Source organism: Narcine bancroftii, chromosome 10 (genome assembly GCF_036971445.1).
Source record: "Narcine bancroftii isolate sNarBan1 chromosome 10, sNarBan1.hap1, whole genome shotgun sequence".
NCBI classification, from domain to species: Eukaryota; Metazoa; Chordata; class Chondrichthyes; order Torpediniformes; family Narcinidae; genus Narcine; species Narcine bancroftii.
Genome location: NC_091478.1, coordinates 57,753,077 through 57,775,815, shown reverse-complemented (window position 1 = coordinate 57,775,815; position 22,739 = coordinate 57,753,077). Strand labels below are relative to the sequence as shown.

The following is a 22,739-nucleotide window of genomic DNA, read 5'->3' as shown; positions in this document are numbered from 1 at the left end:
AGGCGTGGCAATGCTCTTAGTGAATCACAGCCATCCTATACTACAATATACACATATATACATTGGTGATAGAATCCGTACTATCACATTCACCCCTTCTTTGAGAACTGACCCTGGGGTGAATGGAGGGTTGTAAAAATAAAAACAGGAGGGGGTGGCAGAGAGAGAGAGAGAGAGACTGGTGGGTGGTTAGGGGCTGTAATGGCCGGGGGGCCTGATCGTCTGGCGTGACCGCCGTGGTGCTGGGATTGGGGCTGCTGGAGTCGTGTTGCTGGCGGGCTTGTTGGGTGCATGCCCTGTCTCGCTCAATTACCCAATGGTGTTGTCGACAGGCTGGCCTGAATTGTTGCCACTGCCGCTGGTGGGGTGGTGCCAATCCCTCTGTTCAAGCACATGACCCAGGGGAGGAGGAGTTGGAGGAGGTTGGGTTGGGAGCAATGCCGGGTCTGATCCGGCTTAGGCTAGGTCCCTTACCGAGAGTGTGTCCTCCCGCCCGTCCGGGTACTCAATGTGTGCATAATGCGCGTTCCATGGAGAAGCATCACTCGGTCAACCAAAGGGTCGTTCTTTGAGTACTGGACGTGGCGTCGCAGCAGGACAGGTGAGCCACACCGGCGTGGTTGTTCCCGATTCGGATTTCCTCGGGAAAGAGAACATTTGTCGCGGTGCATAGGAGGGAGCAGATGGAGTGTAGGGTGCTAGTGAACATGTCCTGCCAGCGAGCGGTGGGGAGGCCTTTGGACCGGAGGGCAAGCGTGATCGCTTTCCAGATGGTGGCATTCTCTCTTTTGACCTGCCCATTACCACATGGGTTATAGCTGGTGGTCCTGCTTGAAGCAATACTACGCTCCAGGAAGTACTGCCGCAGCTCAGCGCTCATAAACGAGGATCCCTGGTCACCGTGGATGTAACTGGGGAACCCGAAGATGGCGAAGATGCTGTGCAAGGCCTCTATGACTGAGGAGTACTCGTCGATCACCGTAAGAATGTAGGTGTTATGGTTGGTTGACAGTAGTGGCCCCTTGAAGTCCACGCTTAAACATTCGAATGGCCGGGTGGCTTTGATGACATGGGTGTTCTCTGGGCAGAAGAAGTGGGGCTTACACTCAGCACACATTGGGCAGGCTTGGGTCATGGGGTGAATCTCCTCGACAGTGTAGGGCAGGTTGTGGGCCTTAACGAAGTGTGCGAACCTAGTGGCCCTGGATAACAGAGGAGGTTCTGCAGCCTGTCCAGTTGTATGTTGGCACAAGTCCCCCGGACAGCACGTCTGGCGGGTCGTTGAGCTTACCAGGCCGGTACAGTATGTCATAATTGAAGGTGGAGAGTTCGATTTTCCACCTAGCAATCTTGTCATTCTTGATCTTACCTCGCTGGGTGCTGCTAAACATGAACGAGAACGCGCGTTGGTCAGTCAGCAGTGTAAAGCGCCTGCCAGTGAGGTAGTGCCTCCAACGACATACTGCTTCGACTATGGCCTGGGCCTCCTTCTCGACAGCTCTCAGGGCCATGGAGGGTCCTGGAAAAGAAGGCTACCAGCTGGCTGGCCTGGTTCAAAGTGGCTGCTGGTGCAAAATTGGATGCATCACTCTCTACTTGGAACGGAATGGACTCGTCGATGGCGTGCAGCGTTGCAGCGGCGATGTCTGATTTATTGCGATCGAAGGCTGCTCTGGCTTCAGTTAACAAGGGGAAGGAGGTGCTCTTGATAAGGGGCCGTGCCTTATCGGCGTAGTGTGGAACCCATTGAGCGTAATACGAAAAGAAGCCTGAGTGCATTTTGGGTGTGGGGGGGGGGTGGCAGGTCCATGAGGGGACACATGTGGTCAGGGTCCAGCTTTACCACCCTGTTCTCCACCACACAACCTAGAATTGTGAGCTGAGTGGTCTGAAAGACACACTTGTCAAAATTGAAGGTTAAGTTCAGCCGAGTTGCAGACTGAAAAAAAATTTCAAGGTTGGCATCATGATCCTCCTAGTCATGGCCGCAGATGGTGACATTGTCCAGATATGGGAAAGTAGCAGTCAGCCCGTTCTGGTCCACCATCCGGTCCATTTCCCGCTGGAAGACCACGATGCCATTTGTGACCCCAAAGGGTACCCTGAGGAATTGGTACAGGCACCCGTTCGCTTCGAAGGCCATGAAAAGGTCGGTCTTCTGGGCGAATCGGGAGCTGGCGATAGGCCAAACATAGATCAATGGTGGAGAACATGCGGTATTGGGCGATCTGATTCACCGCATCCGTGATCCATGGGAGGGGGTACGCGTGAAGCAATTGACTATCTGGCTATAGTCAACCACCCAGCTTCTCCCCATTTTTAACAACCACCACCTGGGCCCTCCAGGGACTTGAGCTGGGTTCGATAATGCCCTTGTCCAGCAGTCTGCATACCTCGCTTGTGATAAATTTCCTGTCTTCATAACTATACTGCCGGCTTTTGGTGGCCACTGGTTTCCAGCCAGGGGTGAGGTCTGCGAAGAGCGCTGGTGGAGCAACCTGGAGGGTGGAGAGGATACACGTGGGGCACCAGGGTGTGGGAGGGTGAACTAACAGTTTAAAATCAGTAAATGTGATGCCCTGGACTTTCAGGGTCACCACACAATACCCCTTTACCCCAGTCAAGTGTGATCTGGTCGCCAATGAAATCTTCTGGTCAGTGGGGAGAATGACCAGTCCGCAACAGTGGGCCAGGTCTGGACAGATAAATCTCTCGGTTGACCCTGAGTCAAATAAGCAATTGGTATGGTGTCCATGCACTTTAATCAGTTTTGTCTGTGCAGGCACAGGCACTGCCCAGTACCCTTAGTGCTTGGAGATAAGCTCTACAGGACTCTTGAGATCACCAATAATCTCATTCGAGATGCTTATGTGGCCGGGGTCCAATCGAATGAGGTGAGGCAGCGCCTGCTAGAGCACGGGGGAGAAAACCTAGAGGATGCGACCTGGATTGCAGAGATGATGGAGGATGCTGTCTGAAGTATGACGCTTACTCTCAGGGCTGGACCACATGCTATGAAGTGAGTAGGATGCCCCCCCTTAACCCTACTACCCCACAGCCCACCAATGGCCTGTCACCCACTGTTACCGTGCCTGATGTGACCCCGAAGTGCTACTTCTGCAGGAGGGACAAACACAGCAGGCCCCAGTGTCCTGCAAGGAAAGCCAGGTGCCAGAAATGCCTTAAAAACAGTCACTTTGCTGTAGTCTGTCACTCCAAAATGGCCGCCACCAAACACAGTGCCTCGTGTGAATCCCAATCGCCATTCCCTCATTCAAACCTCTCTTCATCAGAGCTCTCATCCAATGAGAGTGAGGGTTTGATTGCGTGGCATCACCTGACGTCACGGGGCAGGCGCTGAGCGCGAAAGGTACACTCCACCCTCACCGCGATGACATTGGCCTGCTTGGACCGCCCACACGGAGCAACAGCCACCCTGACTCTGGCCCACACTTCAGCGACCGCTGGTAACTGCTGTCGCCGCTACCGCCACCGCCGACTGGGTACCCACCGCTCAAGTTCCTGTGAGCCCTTTGAACTGATTGGAGCCCTGTCTCTTGTGCCATTTTAAATGAACCTGGTGCAGTCGTGCAACATTTTTACCTAAAACATAGAACATACCAGCCCTTTGGCCCACGATTTTAAATTTAGACAGACAACACAGTAACAGGTCATTTCGACTCAGCTACTGCCAGCCCAAACCCAGCCGTCCAATTACACCCAATCCGATTGTCCGAAGCCCATGGTATATTTTGAAGGGAAGAAATCGGAGCTGCAAGGGAAAACCCACGTAGGCCCAGGGAGAGCGTACAAACTCAATATAGACAAACCCCTGGTCCCAATCGCTGGCGCTCCATGCCACCCTATGGAAAACCTACTCCACAACAATTCTAACCCTTCCCTCTTTCACGCCCATGACCTACTTTTCTAACATCCATGAGCCTATCAAGGAGTCTTTTGAATGTTCCTATTGTACCAGCCTCTACCACCACCCCCAGTGATGCATTCCAGGCACCCATCCCCCCTGAGTAAGATATCTATCTCTGACAACCCCCCTAAACTTTTTTCCACTCACTTTGAAGAGACATTCTCTGGTATTTGCTATTGTTGCACCAGAAAACAGGTGCTGGCCGTCCTCCCTATTTCTGCGCATCCCAATCTTTTCACCGGTAATTTAATTTAGAGATTCAGGATGGTAATAGGCCCTTCCGCCCATGAGCCCTAACCCATGTGACCAATGAATCTACTCACCCCATATATCTCTGGGAGCACCTAGAGGAAACCCACAGCATCGCAGGGAGGATGTCCAAGCTCCTTTAGACTGCGGATTCGAACCTGGGTTGTTGGCGCCATAATAGCATTGTGCTAACCATTACTAACCTAAACATACCGCCCTTGTACACATCTATTGAATCATCTCTCGCCCTTTGTTGCTCCAAGGAGAAAAGGCCCACCTCGGGCAACCTTATTTCATATGGCATATTCTCTCAACCAGGCAACTTTCTGGGAAGTCTCCTCTATGAAGAATCTGTATCTTTTCTATCATAAGGTGACCAGAACTAAATACTTCAAGTGTGGTCCAACCAGTTTTATAGAGCTGAAACATTACCTCACGGCTCTTGAACTCAATCCCCCTACTTATGAAGTCCAGCACACCATACACCCTCTTTACCACCCTATCAACCTGCCCGGCAACCTTAAGGGATCAATGGCCCTGCATCCCCAGATCCCTCTGTTTCTCAACACTGTTACAAATCTGAAAAGCTCCCTGGGCAGTTGCCTCCTGGTTGCTAGTTTGAACACAATATTCGACTGGGGTCTAAGCGCACTCTAATCAAGCTATAACATTACTTCACAGATCCCATGGTTTAATGAAGGCCAAGACATCATAAGGCTTCTTAATCTGTTCTATGCTCTACATTCACATCCATGTAACACGAAGTGCAAGGGTTCTGGCGGCATTCCCTGCGGTACACCATTGGTCACAGGCTTCCAATCAGAAGAAGCATCCTTCCATCATCTTACACCTCGTGTTGAGTTGAAGAATCCTTGGGTAGAAGACTGTTGAGGGCTACAATTGAGTCAATTAGGAGTTTTTTCACAGGGATCAGGATTTGAATATCACTGATATTCGCACACCTCCTCCATCCAAATTTATCTGTGTCCCAAAAGATGTCCACATTAGTCTTGCCAACCACTCTCCATACTCTCACTATGGTGAGAGTACATAGTTATCTCTGATTTCTCTACTGCATTAGTGACTGTCTTACCTTCAAACCCCTCACATACACCCCTGGAACTCCTGCATGCAGAAGATTATCACAACGCTTATTCTGACGGGAAAACGAAAGCCTTGAAATGGTGTTGATTCTGCCAAGACTTACAGTGGAAGACCTGGTTCAATACTTGGTAACAGTTGTCTAATAAAGTCTTGGGATGGATCCACTTCCTCCTAGTCTCAGTGTCTATGTCGCTGATTCGATAGAGTATTTCTTCCACTCGTTCATCCTCAATGTCTTCGATCTGGGCATTGAAAAGAAACCAGGAAGGATTCGCTGAATCTTCACTCAATTCAATGGACAGTCCAACCACACCTGCAGTCAGTTGCACAGAACAACAGGCCCTTTTGCCCATCTCGCCCATGCTGTCCAAACCAATCCCACTTCAAGTTCATTATCATCTATACATATACTACCGGACAAAACAATGTTTATCTGGATGATACAGTCACGTACACACACACAATACACAGCACATAATAACCACATATATACATTTAAATATTCCACATTTGGTTGTGTTTGGCTCACTCATATCTCTCCAAACCTTTTCTGTCTGTGTACCTGCCCAAAGACATTTAAACAATATAATTGTACCTAACTCCACCACTTCAGGCAGCTCGTTCCTCATGCCCATCACTCTCTGGGTGAAAAATATTGTCCCCCTCTCAGCTTAATGTGATGACATCCCGAACCCAGGAAATGACCGAGCATTTACCTTATCCTTGCTCCTCAAAATGTTATAAACCTCGAGAAGAGGGGTGGCCAACTTTAAAATTTTTAACTTAGACATACACCATGGTAACAGGCCATTTAGGCCCATGAGTCCATCCTGCTCAATTAACCTACACCTCCAGTATGGACCTGTCAGCCGAATGGCCTGTTACCGTTCTGTACATCAAAATTAAAAGTTAAAAGATTGGCCACCCCTGGTCTAGAAGGTCATCACTCAGCTTCCGACACCCCAGGAAGAAAAAAAAATCCCATCTTATCCAGCCTTTCCTCCAGACTTGAACCTTCTAGTCCTGGTGACATTTGCACCCTTGTGATCTCGGGGTAGATTTCAAATTGAACGTGCCTAAATAATCCCTAATGTGCTAAATTGATGTCCATTTAGCACCTTCTTTGGAATTTCAAAAAATGAGGATATTGAAGTATATATGGTCCCGAAGGGGTAGATGTTGCCACCAATGGGAGAGTCGCAATCAACAGGTGGTAGTTACAAAAAATGGGGTGGGGAAAGTTAACCTAAAGGGAGTGGCAGAGGGACGTAGCAAATGATGCTGAATCTCTGGAATTCTCTATCTCAGAGGGTGTTGGAGGTAAGAACACTGGGGGTATTTAAATGATGGAGAAACTGTCATGAGCATATTGAATGTTGGGAGGGTGGGCAAGCTAGAAGGGCTGTGGCCTCCACTTGCTCATTTTCACCTCTTGTCCAGTGATATGCTAGCAGGTCTTGGAGCAAGAGGGACAATTTAATGCCTGATAACATCATTGAGGAAGCTGGGACCCAAGCTGGAGTCCATTGGGATGGAAGGGGAGCAAGACTGGCAGGAGGCCTCCTACAAGGCTTTATTGTGGAAATTCCGATGGCCATGGTACCGGACTTGGAGGCTGAGACGGGACCCCTCAAAGGGGCCAGCCTTGAATTTACGGGGTGGCCGCATGTTTTCCTCGAGTGCGAAAAAGAGATTGGGGTGGGGGGGGGGGTGGGGGCCTTTGTTCAGTTCAGTGGGGACCACTGATCTGGAACTAGGTGAGAATCACTGGTAACATTGGGAAACAGCCATGATAACCACTGCCTAAACCCACACATTGATTCTAGTGCTAACGTTGGAAGTAAATGCTCTGAATGCACTTCAAGGCTGGCTTGCATTAGAATATCTAAAGATATCAAAATGTCCTATAAAATTTTAATGAACTTTTCTTAAATTCTTAAAATTTTAAGAACATCTGCTGAGAAAAGTTTAAATATATATCTGAGTGAAACATGAAAGTCTGCAGATGCTGTGATTGTGATATACATCTGCAATTGGCCCAACTATCCATGCCCGCTCTCTGCAGTGATCGCCTAGAACCTTAGAATATTATAGCACAGAAACAGACTCTTTGGCCCATCTATTCTGTGTCAAATTATTATTTGCCCAGTCCCACTGACCTGCATCCAGACCATAGCCCTCCGTACCACGCACATTATCCACATTTTTCTTAAATTCCAAAATCAGGCCTGCATTCATTCACCACCTCAACATTCATTCATCCACCCTCTCACCACTCTCTGTATGAAGAAATTTCCCCAAATGTTCCCATTAAACCTTTCACCCTTAACCCACGCCCTCTTATCCTTGTCTCACCCAGCCTCAGGGAAAAAAGCCAAATTTCCCTCCATTAGGGCCGATTCTTCCTTGGCTGATTTGAAATGGTAGTGATTGTATCTGATCCTACCACCCTCTCTGGCAGATGCCAACCAGCAGCTGCATTTTAAAAAAAACACCCCCTTGGATCCCCTTTAAAATTCGATACACGAGACATGCCAGATGCTGGAATCTGGAGCAAAAATATAGTCTGCTGGAGGACTGAGGCTTGTTGAAGGGTTTTGGCTCAAAATATCGACTGTTCTTTTTCTCTCCCACTGATGCTGCTCGACCCACTGAGATCCTCCAGCAGAGTGCTTGCTGCATCCAGAGTGCTCTATATTGTTCAACCATCAGAGTTTCTAGGTAGCCACATATTGTGTATTGTTAACTTACTGACCCAGAAATTCCTCCACCATCAATATCCTGGCAGTTGCCACTGACCAAAGTTTAAAAAATTTTTTAGACCTACTGTACAGTAACAGGCCCTTTCGCCCCTCAAACCCGTGCCAGACAATTTACACCCATTTAACCCACAACCTCCAGTTCATTGGGAGGAAACCGGAGCACCTGGGAAAAACCCACACAGACACGGGGGGACAAGACGTTCAAACTCCTTACAGACAGTGCGATATTTGAACCCCGGTTCCGATCGCTGACGCTGTAACAGCGTTGCCCTAACCAGTATGCTAACCATGCCTCCAGATTAGACCAGAAGTTAGATATTCCCCAAATCTTCTCACCACCGACAGGACAGGATTCTGATTGAACACTGCCTGCTGCCTCAAAATGATTCAGGGCAATGCATTCATGAAAGGTTCCCTATCCACCTTGGATGCACCGAAACTTCCCCCAGGATTAACTGTCAAAGTCAGAGAGCCAGGCAATTCTAAATTTAGGCACTTTGCACTGCAGTAAGTGTAAAACTTGTCCCTCACCTCCATCCAAGGCCATAGACAGTCCTTCTGAGTGAAGCAGAGCTGTACCTGCATTCAGCGGCCTCCTCTACGTTGGCGAGACCAAACGCAGATGAGCTGAACACTTTTTTAGAATATTTTATGTCTGATTTTCCAGGACTCATACAAATCCAAAACAGCAGTACATTTAGAGTCTGTTTCCACCCCCCATCCCCTCCCAGACCCTAATACCACAAGGAAAAGATTATGTAAATTAAACAGACATCAAGAACCAAAACTCTACTGAGTCGTCGACCCTTAAAGGAACCAGAGTAACATAATGTAAAATGAAACAGATACGAAACAAGAGCTCATCGTCTGCACACTGACCCACCTCATTTGTCTCAGTTGATCCACTACTAGTATGGATTTTTACCTTGCTTCTATTGAGAAGGGGTGTAACTCTATCTGCGTACCCATATGTGGCAGATAAGGTTGCCACACCCTGACAAATGTGTCATATTTCCTCCTCAGATTTTCTCCAGGGGAATCCAAATCTGTATTTCCATATTCTATCATGTTGGGAGTTGGACTTCCACGTAACCGTTATACACTTCATGGCTACTGACAAGACAATTGTCACAAACTGAATGTGGTACTTGGACAGTTTAAAACACACGTCCATAATGTTCCCCAGAAGGTTCAATTCTGGATCCTGTGGAAAACCCACCTTTGTAATTTTTTTTCAGAAGGTCCTCACGTTCGTACACAGCCAGGTTGAATGCACAAAGGTTCCAATATCCACACCACACCTAAAGCACATTTCAGAGATGCCTGGTTTGGATTTGTGTACATTTTTGTAGTGTCAGGTAATTGACTGAACATTTTACCGAAACCTACACCCTGTGCGTGGGTCTAAACCCGATCTGCCTGTAGCTGACCATTTCAATTCCCGAACCATTCCTACAGTGACATGTCCATCCTCGCCCTTGTCCATTATCAGGGGAGGCTACAGGTAAACGAGGAACATATTCCTCTGGACCCTCTTAAACTTAAAGGTACAAACATAGATTTTTCTCATTTTAAGTAAGCCCCCCCCCCCCCCCATTCCCCATCTGATTCTGCTGTTACCATTACTTCTTAATGCACACCTATACTTACTTTTCTTTCCCTCCCATGTTTATTTCCCCACCTCCTTCCCACTGACTTCTCCCTCTGCCTGTCTCTCCACCTCCCACACCTCTGGGCCCCTACTCGACCTTCCTTCACCATACCTGCAATTCAAACTGTTCCATGCTGGCCTCGATGAAAGATCCAGACCTGAAACGTTGACTAACTATTTCTATCCATGGATGTTTTCTGATCTGCTGAGTTTCTCCAGCAATCCTTTGTCTGCTCACTGTTCTAACCTAGTCTTTTTTCATCCTGGGAATCCATTTTCTTTGACTGTCTCCAACATGAAAGCAATGAACCTCCCATTGGGAATAATCCGCCACTTGTTCCATTGCTCAGTGAAGCTCAAATTCTCCTGCAACCCAATAGTACTGTCTTCAGCAGAGGATATCTTGGTGGAAGGAGTAAAGCCGTAACTACTTTCTAAATGGACAACGAGTTTAGAAATCAGAGTTGCAAAGGGACTAGGAGCCCTCATGCAAGATTCCATGAAGGAAGTATTAAGGAAGGGAAATGCAATGCTGGCACTCGTCTCGAGGGGGATAAAATGTAAAGGAAGAGATTGGTCAGATGGCATGGAGTATTGAGAATAAATTTTGGGTTCCTTATCTAGGGCAGGATGTATTGGCATTGGCAAGGGTCCAGAGTAGGTTTGCTAAAATGATCCCGGAATAAAATGGTTATCATATAAGGAAGGTTCTTGACCTGTATTTTTTAATTGAATTTTAAAAAAAATTTAGACATACAGCATAGTTACAGGCCATTTCAGCCCATGAGTCCGTACCACCCAATTTATACCCAATTAATCTACACCCCCGGTACGTTTCAAATGGTGGTAGGAAACCGGAGCCCCCAGGAAAAACCCACCCAGACACGGGGAGAACGAACAGACAGCGTGGGATTCAAACCCCAGTCCCAATCACTGGCACTGTTAAGGCTACGCCCAGTGTGCTGCACTCATGGAAATTTAGAGGAATGAGGGAGGATCTCATTGAAACCTATCAAATACTCAAAAAGGCCCAGATAGAATGGACGTGGAAAGGATTTCCAATGGTGGTGGAGTTTGGGACCAGAGGACATACCCTCAGAATACAAAAACGTCCCACTAGACCAGAAATGAGGAGGAATCTACAAGGAAGCAGCCTCCATCTTCAAGGATTCTCATGCCCCCTTCTCAGGAAGCTGTTTTGGGGCCATTGGGTGTGTGTCTTCAGGCTCCTGCCCCTCTTCACACCCCCGATGGCCCCAAAACAGCTTCTTCCCCTCCACGATCAGATTTCTAAATGGACAATGAACTACAGACACGACCTCACTTTCTCTTCTTTTACACAAGTTAATTTAAAAAAAAGTAATTTACAGCAATTTTTGCACCTGTAATGCAGCCGCAGAACAACAAATTCCGTGGCACGTGTTCACGAGAATAAATTCTGAACGAATTTGCCTATGCAGAGGGTAGCGAATCCATATAATTCATTGCTGTGGACGGCACTGGGTGCATTTAAGGCAGAAGTAGCTGCGTCCTCGATTAGGAGGGGAATCAAGGATTATGGGGAGAAGAGAGGAGAATGGGGTTGATGGGGAGAGTAAATCCAGCAGGATGGAATGGCAGCGCAGACTTGGCTTTAGGAATGGGTTTCAAATCTCATTGCATTTCTGGCCAGTCTGCGCAGTTAATTGTTGTGAGGAATCTGAATGAACTCACATGCAGAGGGAACTGAAGTCGGGTCAGAGTGGCAGGTGTTCGATGCCAGCCCCAAATGACCAGATTAGTTTGGCTGCTGGCCCAGTGCCCACTAACATTAGACCATACAGCCCCCAACACTGCTAGCATCCATTCTCCTTTCCTCTCCATGCAATCCAAACATTGTCTGATGTTCTAGTTAAAACATGCCTCCCAAATATTATCCCATCGGAATGCGAATCTGATTTATATCTTTCTTTTTCTTTGGCTTGGCTTCGCGGATGAAGATTTATGGAGGGGGTAAAAAGTCCACGTCAGCTGCAGGCTCGTTTGTGGCTGACAAGTCCGATGCGGGACAGGCAGACACGATTGCAGCAGTTGCAAGGGAAAATTGGTTGGTTGGGGTTGGGTGTTGGGTTTTTCCTCCTTTGCCTTTTGTCAGTGAGGTGGGCTCTGCGGTCTTCTTCAAAGGAGGTTGCTGCCCGCCAAACTGTGAGGCGCCAAGATGCACGGTTTGAGGTGTTATCAGCCCACTGGCGGTGGTCAATGTGGCAGGCACCAAGAGATTTCTTTAGGCAGTCCTTGTACCTTTTCTTTGGTGCACCTCTGTCACGGTGGCCAGTGGAGAGCTCGCCATATAACACGATCTTGGGAAGGCGATGGTCCTCCATTCTGGAGACGTGACCCATCCAGCGCAGCTGGATCTTCAGCAGCGTGGACTCGATCCTGTCGACCTCTGCCATCTCGAGTACTTCAACGTTAGGGGTGTGAGCGCTCCAATGGATGTTGAGGATGGAGCGGAGACAACGCTGGTGGAAGCGTTCTAGGAGCCGTAGGTGGTGCCGGTAGAGGACCCATGATTCGGAGCCGAACAGGAGTGTGGGTATGACAACGGCTCTGTATACGCTTATCTTTGTGAGGTTTTTCAGTTGGTTGTTTTTCCAGACTCTTTTGTGTAGTCTTCCAAAGGCGCTATTTGCCTTGGCGAGTCTGTTGTCTATCTCATTGTCGATCCTTGCATCTGATGAAATGGTGCAGCCGAGATAGGTAAACTGGTTGACCGTTTTGAGTTTTGTGTGCCCGATGGAGATGTGGGGGGGCTGGTAGTCATGGTGGGGAGCTGGCTGATGGAGGACCTCAGTTTTCTTCAGGCTGACTTCCAGGCCAAACATTTTGGCAGTTTCCGCAAAGCAGGACGTCAAGCGCTGAAGAGCTGGCTCTGAATGGGCAACTAAAGCGGCATCATCTGCAAAGAGTAGTTCACGGACAAGTTTCTCTTGTGTCTTGGTGTGAGCTTGCAGGCGCCTCAGATTGAAGAGACTGCCATCCGTGCGGTACCGGATGTAAACAGCGTCTTCATTGTTGGGGTCTTTCATGGCTTGGTTCAGCATCATGCTGAAGAAGATTGAAAAGAGGGTTGGTGCGAGAACACAGCCTTGCTTCACGCCATTGTTAATGGAGAAGGGTTCAGAGAGCTCATTGCTGTATCTGACCCGACCTTGTTGGTTTTCGTGCAGTTGGATAATCATGTTGAGGAACTTTGGGGGACATCCGATGCGCTCTAGTATTTGCCAAAGCCCTTTCCTCTCCATGCAATCCAAACATTGTCTGATGTTCTAGTTAAAACATGCCTCCCAAATATTATCCCATCGGAATGCGAATCTGATTTATATACTCTGAATATAAATGGATATAGATAGAGAGAGGAAGGAGGAGAGACAGAGAAAAATGAAAACTAAAAACCAAGCCAACAAAATGGGCAACACGGTTCACGTGGTTGTTATCGTAACAACATTACAGCGCCAGCATCCCGGGCTCGAATTCGCCACTGTAAGAGATCCGCCATTCTCCCTGTGACCTTGTGGGTTTCTTCTGGATCCACCGGTTTCCTCTCATGTTCCAAAGACACACTGGGTCAATAGTTTTTAAAAAATTATTATATTTAGACATACAGCACAGTAACTGGCCATTTCAGCCCATGAGCCAGTGCTGCCCAATTGTGCCCCATTAACCTACAACCCCCAGGGCATCTCGAGTGGTGGACCCCCCGGGGAAAACCCACACAGACACGGGGAGAACGTACCATCTCCTCACAGATAGTGCGGGATTCGAGCCCCTTCCCAATCGCTGGCGCTGTAAAAATGTTGCGCTAACAGCTACACCAACCGGGCCATCCTTCAACGACCATGCCACCCTGTATGGATGTATTTGGGCAGCACAAGCTTGTGGGCCAGAAGGGCCTGTTATTCTACTGCATCTCAAAATCAAAAATGGAAGTTAACATGTTGCGAAGCGTGACGCTGCCTAACAGCCCTGGGACTAGGGCTCAACCCTGAGCTCCGGCACTGTCAGTAAGGAATTTGCACGCTCTTCCTGTGGGCTTCCTCCAGGTGCTCTGGTTCATTCCAAGGAGAGTCGTTGGGTTAATTGGCTGCTGCAACTTGAGAAGGGAGTTGATGTGAAAAGTGCAAATGACAAAATGGGAGGAATGTAGGGTTGGTTCAGACTCAGTCCTGAGGCTGGGACTTGACCCAAAACGTCGACTGCCTGCTTAGCTCCTCAGGTGCTGCAAGCCCCGTTCCTCGAGCAGTCTGTTTCTTGCAATGACAAGAGAGTTGCTTGACAAGCTGCCTTAAAAGTGAAGGGAGTGGGAGTAAAGAGGAAGTGTGGCTCGGTCAGGGATTCCAGAATTTAAGCTGCTGACAGCTATGAGGTTCAAATGAAAAGATGCAGCGGGGCAGCTCCAAAGTGAAATTCATGTGCTTCTGGAAAGGATGGAGGAGATAACAGAGACGGGGAAGGGGACACGAGGCTGAGGTGTAATATTAAACCATGAGAGGCATGGATAAAGTGAATGCTCAGTCTTTTCCCCCCAGGTTAAATGGTTCTCAAACTAGAGAGTGTTGAAGAAGGACCTGAGGGGAAACTTTTTCACTCAGAGGGGGTATCTGCAATGAGGAAGCTGTAGAAGTGGCTACAATTTGGATGTTCAGGAGATATTTGGACAGACACGTGGATAATAAAGGGCTTGGACAGAGACCGGCCAAATACAGTGCAGCTCAGGACACCAGGTTGGTGGCGTGGATGAGCTGCGCCGAAGGGCCTGCTCTGTGCCGTACGACTCTGCAAAATCTTGGGTGGATTTACAAAGAGGGCCAGGAACCTCAACACGAAGCTGCAGGAGGATCAGGAACCAACTGGGGCCAGTATGGGGTGGGCCTAGAGAAATTCTTGAGGCTCGAGTCCAGAAGGAACACCTTTGCCACGTTTGTCCATGAACATTGCCCTGTCTCAGCTCATTGGGCTGCTGTCTGAGCAGAACTTACCATTTCTTCAACACCCATCCTCAAATAAGTAAACAGCATGGCAACGTTCTCCACGTAGATCCTGGAAGGATGCCTTTTTGGAAGCACTTTAAGGATGGTCTCCAAAACCTGAGAATTGATATAAATCCATAACAGCTTCAGGTCGATTTCTGTAAAACCTCTGTTTCTCTGTTGGAAAAAGAAAGGGGGTATTATATTGGGAGGTAAATATACCAACATTTAAGACTGAATGGATAGGTTCTTGATTAGGAAGGGAAACGAAGGTTATGGAGAGAAGTCTATAGAAAAGGCTTGAAAAGGATAGTAAATCAGCCGTAATGGATTGGCAGGGTGGATTCGAATGGCCTAATGGCCTAATTCTGTCTCCATGTCTCATAGTCTTGATCAAATGACGTCAAAATTAGAAGACAGATACAACATCTCTAATTCCACATACACATTTCCAACCCCCCAATGCACCGGCTTAAATTCCAAGGAATTTTAGTGAATATGAGTTTATTGCAACCCAAGGTTTTGGGAGGTTCAAATCATCTCCACTCTCCAGCAAAATAACATTACAGATTCGTGTTCATTTTGGGTGGCTTCAAGTACAGGGTCTTGGACCATAGGAGCAGGAGGCGGCCATTCAGCCCTTCAAGCCTGTTGCTCCATTCAACAAGATCATGGCCAATCATGCAACCTCAGCGCCATTTTCCTGCTCTCTCTCCATGCCCCTTTACCCCTTCAGCCACAAGGGCCACACCCAACTCCGTTCAGTACATCGAATGAACTGGCTTCAACTACAGGGAGTTCCACTAGTTCACAGCTCTCTGGTTGAGGGGGTTTCACTTCTCCTCAATCCAAAATGGCTTCCCCCCACCTCTCCCCAGACAGGGACACTACTCCCCACCCCCTCCAGCCCACCTTGTTACGCCTTTGAACATCCTTTGGGAAATAGACTTTGACTCAGCCGCGATGTTTACACCATCGCACTTGCTCATTCCCAGAGGCTGGTTGCTTCTACAGTGCAAATTCAGGCTCAATGGCAGTGGGTAAGAAGAGGTGATTGGTGGGGAGGAAGGAGTGGACGAGGGAGTCACAGGGCGAGCAGTCCCTGCAGAAGGCGGAGAGGGGAGGAGAAAGGAAGGAAGGCATGCCTGGGGATGGGATCACACAGTAGGTGGCAGAGAATGCATTAGATGTGGCTGCTGGCAGGGTGGTAGGTGAAGACAAGGGGAATCCTGTCCTTGATGCATGTGGAGGCAGAGGAATCCAGAGCAGATATGTGGGTAATGGAGGATAAGCGGGAGAGGGCCGAGGTGAAAGTTGTAGGGGGGGGGGGGGGGGGGAGGCCAGCGCCGAATTCAAACCAGGGTCGAACTGCAGACTTTATTTGAAGACAAAATTTCTCTATGCAGAGCAGCACAAATAAGAGCAGTTTGCCACGTTACATCAAGCCCTATGTGGTATTATTGAGCTCTTGAGGAGCAAACCTCTCTTTAATTCCAGACTGCTTGAACTTTCTCCAAGCTGCATTCTTGGGTATCAAAGATCTGAAGTTCCTTCCCCAGAGGCTCATACTCTGCAGAGAGTCATAGGCTGTTGAACATCCCCACAATCCAATAAAGTCAGCAGAAAGGGCAAGGGAGTATTTACAGCAGAATGCACTGAATTAAAGGGTGGTGTAGGGAGACTCTGCTCCTCCCCCTGCTTGGAACAAGAGACCCTGCAATGGATGATCTATCCCCCTGGCAATGGAACACCCAAGGAGTGCAAGGTTAGGTTTCTCCCTTCTCAGCTTGCATCCGCGTTTTGTGGAGACGAGCTCACTTGGAGACCAGAAGAGTCAAATCCACCGAGTTTCCTTTTCAAGACGGCAGAGAGGAAAAGCCCTTTGGCCCACTGAGTTTATCCATTTTATTCCTATCAACTTCATTCCACCCCCACCCCCCAAATTCCACCCCTATGCGCCAGTGGTCAAAGAACTTGCTCTCCTGTCCATGTGGGAGGAAATCAGAGCACACCAGGGTGTGCGAGGGGGACCCCAGGCTTGTGTACTGCACAAAGACAGCACCCGAGCTATGGTCACTGAGGGCATGTGGTGATGCCTTTCCTCCATTGTATACAGTTATCATTATCGGTTGGATATATGGAGCTGGCCCACCCAAGGATGACTCGTACCCTATGACTCCCTCCCCCACCCCGTGGTCCTGGGCCATAAAGGTCAAGCCACTTTTCCCTTGCCACTATTCCAATCCTGGGATTCGGACCAGCAAGGTTCTTCTGTGTATTAAAGCCTATCGTTTCTTTAACTTGTCTCTGTGGTTACTGGTAGTGCATTACAGAGGCACTTACCACATTCACGTTCAACCACTGAACAGTTCTGGATTTTGAAAATGACTCTCACTTCCATCTTCATTTTCCTAATGCAATTTTAAATTACATTTCATTCAAATGCTACTCCAAGGGTAATTGAAAGGAAGGTGGCCCTAAGCTTATGAAATTAAAAATTAAACTGTGGAGAAGGATGGGTGAAAAGATCGCGAGATGCCAGCCGAATGGGTCTGTATCCTGGGAGCAAGGCAACTCAGTTAGAGATAAACATGAACTCCGCAGATGTTACGCACATACAAATGCCAGAGAATCTCGGCAGTTCACGCAGCAGTCAGAAAGGAAGTTAAAGGCAGTCGAAGATTCAGTTGAGCCCTTCGTCAGGAGTGACAAAAATCAGGCGGTTGCCTCAATGAAGAGCAGGCGGGGGGAGAGAGGAAGAAAGAGGAGCGCGGGCTGACAGGTGATCAGTGCATACAGGTGAGAGGAGGTTTAATGGGCTGGAAAGGCCTTCCACTATTCTGAATTATTAAATTTTGTAAAAATATCCAAGTTGAACTATACTGGCTGCGTATGAAGCATATCCCTCAATTATACTGTAATGGCACTGAATTACATGGTTAAAACCAATAAAGAATATCCCTCCATCATACTGTAACGGCACTAATTTATCAGGGTACAAACCAATGAAGCATATCCCTCCACTATACTGTAATGGGGGTGATCTACCATATTACAAACAAATGAAGCATATCCCTCCATCATGCTGTGACAGGGCTGATTTAGGAGATTGCAAAACAATGGAGCATATCCCTCTCTCACACTGTTACAGCATTGATTTACCAGGTTACAAAACAATGAAGCATATACCTCCATCATACGGTAACGGGGCAGATTTACCTGATTACCATCCAAATGCGCATATCCCTCCATCATACTGTAACGCCAAGGATTTTCCAGCTTACAAACCAATGAAGCATATCCCTCCATCATACTGCAATGGCATTGATTTACCAGCTTACAAACCAATGAGGCATCCATCATACTGTAACGGGGCTGCTTCAATAGTTTAGAAACCAGTGAAACATATCTTTCCCTCACACTGTTAGGGCACTGATTAACAAGGTTACAAACCAATGAAGCATATCACTCCAAAATACTGTAACAGACCTGATTTACCAGGTTAAAAAACAATGAAGCATACCTTCCATCATACTGTAACAGACCTGATTTACCAGGTTAAAAAACAATGCACCATTTCTCTCCATCATACTGTAACGGGGCTGCTTCACTAGTTTAAAAACAATGAAACGTATCCCTCCCTCACACAGTTACGGCACTGATTAACAACGTTACAAATCAATGAAGCATATCCATCATACTCCAACGGGACTGATTTACCAGGTTACAAAACAATGAAGCATATCCCTCTATCATACTGTAACGGACATGATTTACTAGGTTAAAAATCAGCGAAGCATAACCCTCCATCATACCGTAACACAGTTGATTTACAAGGTTATAACACTATGAACCATTTCTCTCCATCATACTGCAATGGCATGGATTTACAAGGTTACTAACCATTGATGCATATTCCTCCATCAGATTGTAACGGGGCTGATTTAGCAGGTTACAAATAAATGAAGCATATCCCTTCATCATACGGTAATGATTCTGATTTACCAGGTTACAAACCAATAAAACATATCCTTCCATCATACTGTAATGGCACTGACGTCCCAGGTTACAAACAGATGAAGCATATCCTTGCATCATACTGTAATGACACTGACTTACCGGGTTACAAACCAATGAAGCATATCCCTCCATCATACAGTAACACAGCTATTTACCAGGTTATAACACAATGAACCATTTCCCTCCATCATACTGCAACGGCATGGATTTACCAAGTTACAAACCAATGAAGCATATTCCTCCAACAGACTGTAATGGCACGGATTTACCAGGTTACAAACAAATGAAGCATATTCCTCCATCAGATTGTAACGGGCTGATTTAGCAGGTTACAAACCAATGAAGCATATCCTTGCATCATACTGTAATGGCACTGACGTACCAGGTTACAAACAGATGAAGCATATCCCTCCATCATACAGTAACACAGCTGATTTACCAGGTTATAACACAATGAACCATTTCCCTCCATCATACTGCAACGGCATGGATTTACCAGGTTACAAACCAATGAAGCATATTCCTCCAACAGACTGTAATGGCATGGATTTACCAGGTTACAAACAAATGAAGCATATCCTTGCATCATACTGTAATGGCACTGACGTACCAGGTTACAAACAGATGAAGCATATCCTTGCATCATACTGTAATGACGCTGACTTAACAGGTTACAAGCAGATGTAGCATGTCCTTGCATCATACTGTAATGACACTGACTTACCAGGTTACAAACTAACGAAACATATCCCTCCATCATATGGCAATAGCACTAACTTAATAGGTTACAAACCAATGAAGCATATCCCTCCATCATACTGTAATGATTTTGATTTATAGGTTACACACTAAAGAAACATATCCCTCCATCATACTGTAACGGCACTGACATAGCAGGTTACAAACCAATGAAGCATATCCCTCCATCATACTATAACAATACTGATATACCAGGTAACAAACTAATGAAGCGAATCCCTCCATCATACGGCAACAGCACTAATTTAACAGGTTACAAACCAATGAAGCATATTCCTCCAAAATAATGTAATGGCAAGGATTTACCGGGTTACAAACCAATGAAGCATATCCCTACATCATACTATAATGATTCTGATATACCAGGTTACAAACCAATAACATATAACCCTCCATCATATTGAAATGACACTGACTTACCAGGTTACAAACTAATGACACTATTTACCAGTTTACCATCCAATGAATCAAATCCATCCATCGTAGTGCAACAGAGCTGCTTCACTAGGTTACAAACCAATGAAGCATATTCGTCCATCATACTGTGACGGTGCTCATTTACCAGGTTACAAACCAATGAATCTTATCCCTCCATTATACTGTAATGACACTGATTTACAAGTTAACAAACCATTGAAGCATATCACACCATTATACTGTAACGGGGTTGATTTATCATGTTAAAAACAAATGAACCGTATCCCTTCATCATACAGTAACTGGGCTGATTTAACAGGTGAGAAAACAATGAAGCATATTCCTCCATCATACTGTAATCACACTCATTTACCAGGTTACAAACCAATGAAGCATATCAATCCATCATACTGTAACTGCACTGATTTAAGAGTTTACAAACCAATGAAGCATATCCCTCCATCATACTCCAACGGCAATGATTTACCAGATAACAAACCAATGAAGCAAATCTCCCCATCATACTGTAACAGGGCTGCTTCAATAGTTTACAAACCAGTGAGACATATCCATCGCACACACTGTTAAGGCACTGATTAACAAGGTTACAAACCAATGAAGCATATCGCTCCATCATACTGTAACAGACCTGATTTACCAAGTTAAAAAACAATGCACCATTTCTCTGCATCATACTGTAACGGGACTGCTTCACTAGTTTAAAAACAATGAAACGTATACCTCCCTCACACAGTTACGGCACTGATTAACAACGTTACAAATCAATGAAGCATATCCATCATACTCCAACGGGACTGATTTACCAGGTTACAAAACAATGAAGCATATCCCTCCATCATACTGTAATGGACATGATTTACTAGGTTAAAAATCAATGAAGCATAACCCTCGATCATACCGTAACACAGCTGATTTACAAGGTTATAACACAATGAACCATTTCTCTCCATCATACTGTAATGGCATTGATTTACCAGGTTACAAACCAATGAAGCATATTCCTCCAACAGTCTGTAATGGCACGGATTTACCAGGTTACAAACAAATGAAGCATATTCCTCCATCAGATTGTAATGGGCTGATTTAGCAGGTTACAAACCAATGAAGCATATCCCTCCATCATACTGCAATGGCACTGACGTACCGGGTAACAAACAGATGAAGTATATCCTTGCATCATACTGTAATGGCACTGACGTACCAGGTTACAAACAGATGAAGCATATCCTTGCATCATACTGCAATGACACTGATTTACCAGGTTACAAACAAACGAAACATATCCCCCCATCATAATGTAACGAAACTAATTTACCAGGTTACAAACCAATCAAGCATATCCCTCCATCATATGGGAACAGCACTAACTTAATAGGTTATTCCTACATCAGATTGTAACGGGACTGATTTAGCAGGTTACAAATAAATGAACCATATCCCTTCATTATACTATAACGATTCTGATTTACCAGGTTACAAGCCACTAAAACATATCCTTCTATCATACTGAAATGGCACTGACGTACCAGGATACAAACAGATGAAGCATATCCTTGCATCATACTGTAATGACACTGACTTACCAGGTTAAAAAACCAATGAAGCATATTCCTCCATCAACGTGTAACGGGTTTGATTTAGCAAGTTACAAACTAATGAAGCATATCCATCCATCATACTTCAACGGGACTGATTTCCTTGGTTACATAGTAATGAATTATATCTCTGCATTATACTGTAACGGACCTGATTTACCAGGTTACAAGACAATGAAGCAGATCCCTCCATCATAGTGTAACGGCAATGATTTAGCAGGTTACAAACCAATGAAGCATATCCCTTCATCATTCGGTAATGGCACTGATTTACCGGGATACAAACCAACGAAGCAAATCCCTCCATAATACTGTAAAGGGCTGATTTACCAGGTTGAAAACCAATGAATCATATCCCTGCATCATACTGTAATCACAATCATTTACCAGGTTACAAACCAATGAAACATATAGCTCCATAATACTGTAACACAGCTGATTTACCAGGTTATAAAACAATGAACCATTTCTCTCCATCATACTTCAATGACATGGATTTACCAGGTTAAAAACCAATGAAGCAAATCCGTCCAACGTAATGTAATGGCACCGATTTTCCAGGTTACAAACCAATGAAGCATATTCCTCCATCAATTTGTAACGGGGCTGATTTAGCAAGTTACAAAATGAAGCATATCCATCAATCATACTTCAACAGGACAGATTTACCAGGTTACAAGACAATGAAGCAGATCCCTCCATCATAGTGTAACGGCGATTATTTTCCAGCTTACAAATCAATAAAGCATATCCCTCCATCATAATGTAATGGCACTGATTTAGCAGAATACAAACCAATGAAGCATATCCCATCATCATTCGGTAATGGCATTGATTTACCTGGGTACAAACGAATGAAACAAATCCATCCATCATACTGTAAAGGGCTGATTTGCCAGGATACAAAACAATGAAACATATCCCTCCATCATACTGTAACGAGGTGATTTACCAGGTTGCAAACCAATGAAGCATATCCCTGCATCATACTGTAATCACACTCATTTACCAGGTTACAAAGCAATGAAGCATATCCATCCATCATAATGTAACTGCACAGATTTAAGAGTTTACAAACCAATGAAGCATTTCCCTCCATCATCCTCTAACGGCAATGATTTATCAGATAACAAACCAATGAAGCAAATCTCCCCATCATACTGTAACAGGGCTGATTTACTAGGTTTCAAACGAATGAAGCATATCCCTCCATCATACTGCAAT

General features: G+C 46.1%; 1 protein-coding gene across 1 annotated transcript in view; it reads right to left on the bottom strand.

The window, feature by feature from the left end:
- The window catches only part of il34 (interleukin 34), a 111,435-nt gene that overhangs the window by 1,135 nt on the left and 87,561 nt on the right, over positions 1–22,739 (bottom strand). Inside the window, exons 5-7 of the mRNA XM_069900995.1 lie at positions 14,713–14,880; positions 5,385–5,523; positions 2,394–2,498 (exon numbers count right to left, since the gene is read on the bottom strand). Of these exons, the coding sequence (XP_069757096.1) occupies positions 2,425–2,498; positions 5,385–5,523; positions 14,713–14,880 (381 nt within the window). The 3' untranslated portion in view covers positions 2,394–2,424. The remainder of the gene's footprint in view (positions 1–2,393; positions 2,499–5,384; positions 5,524–14,712; positions 14,881–22,739) is intronic.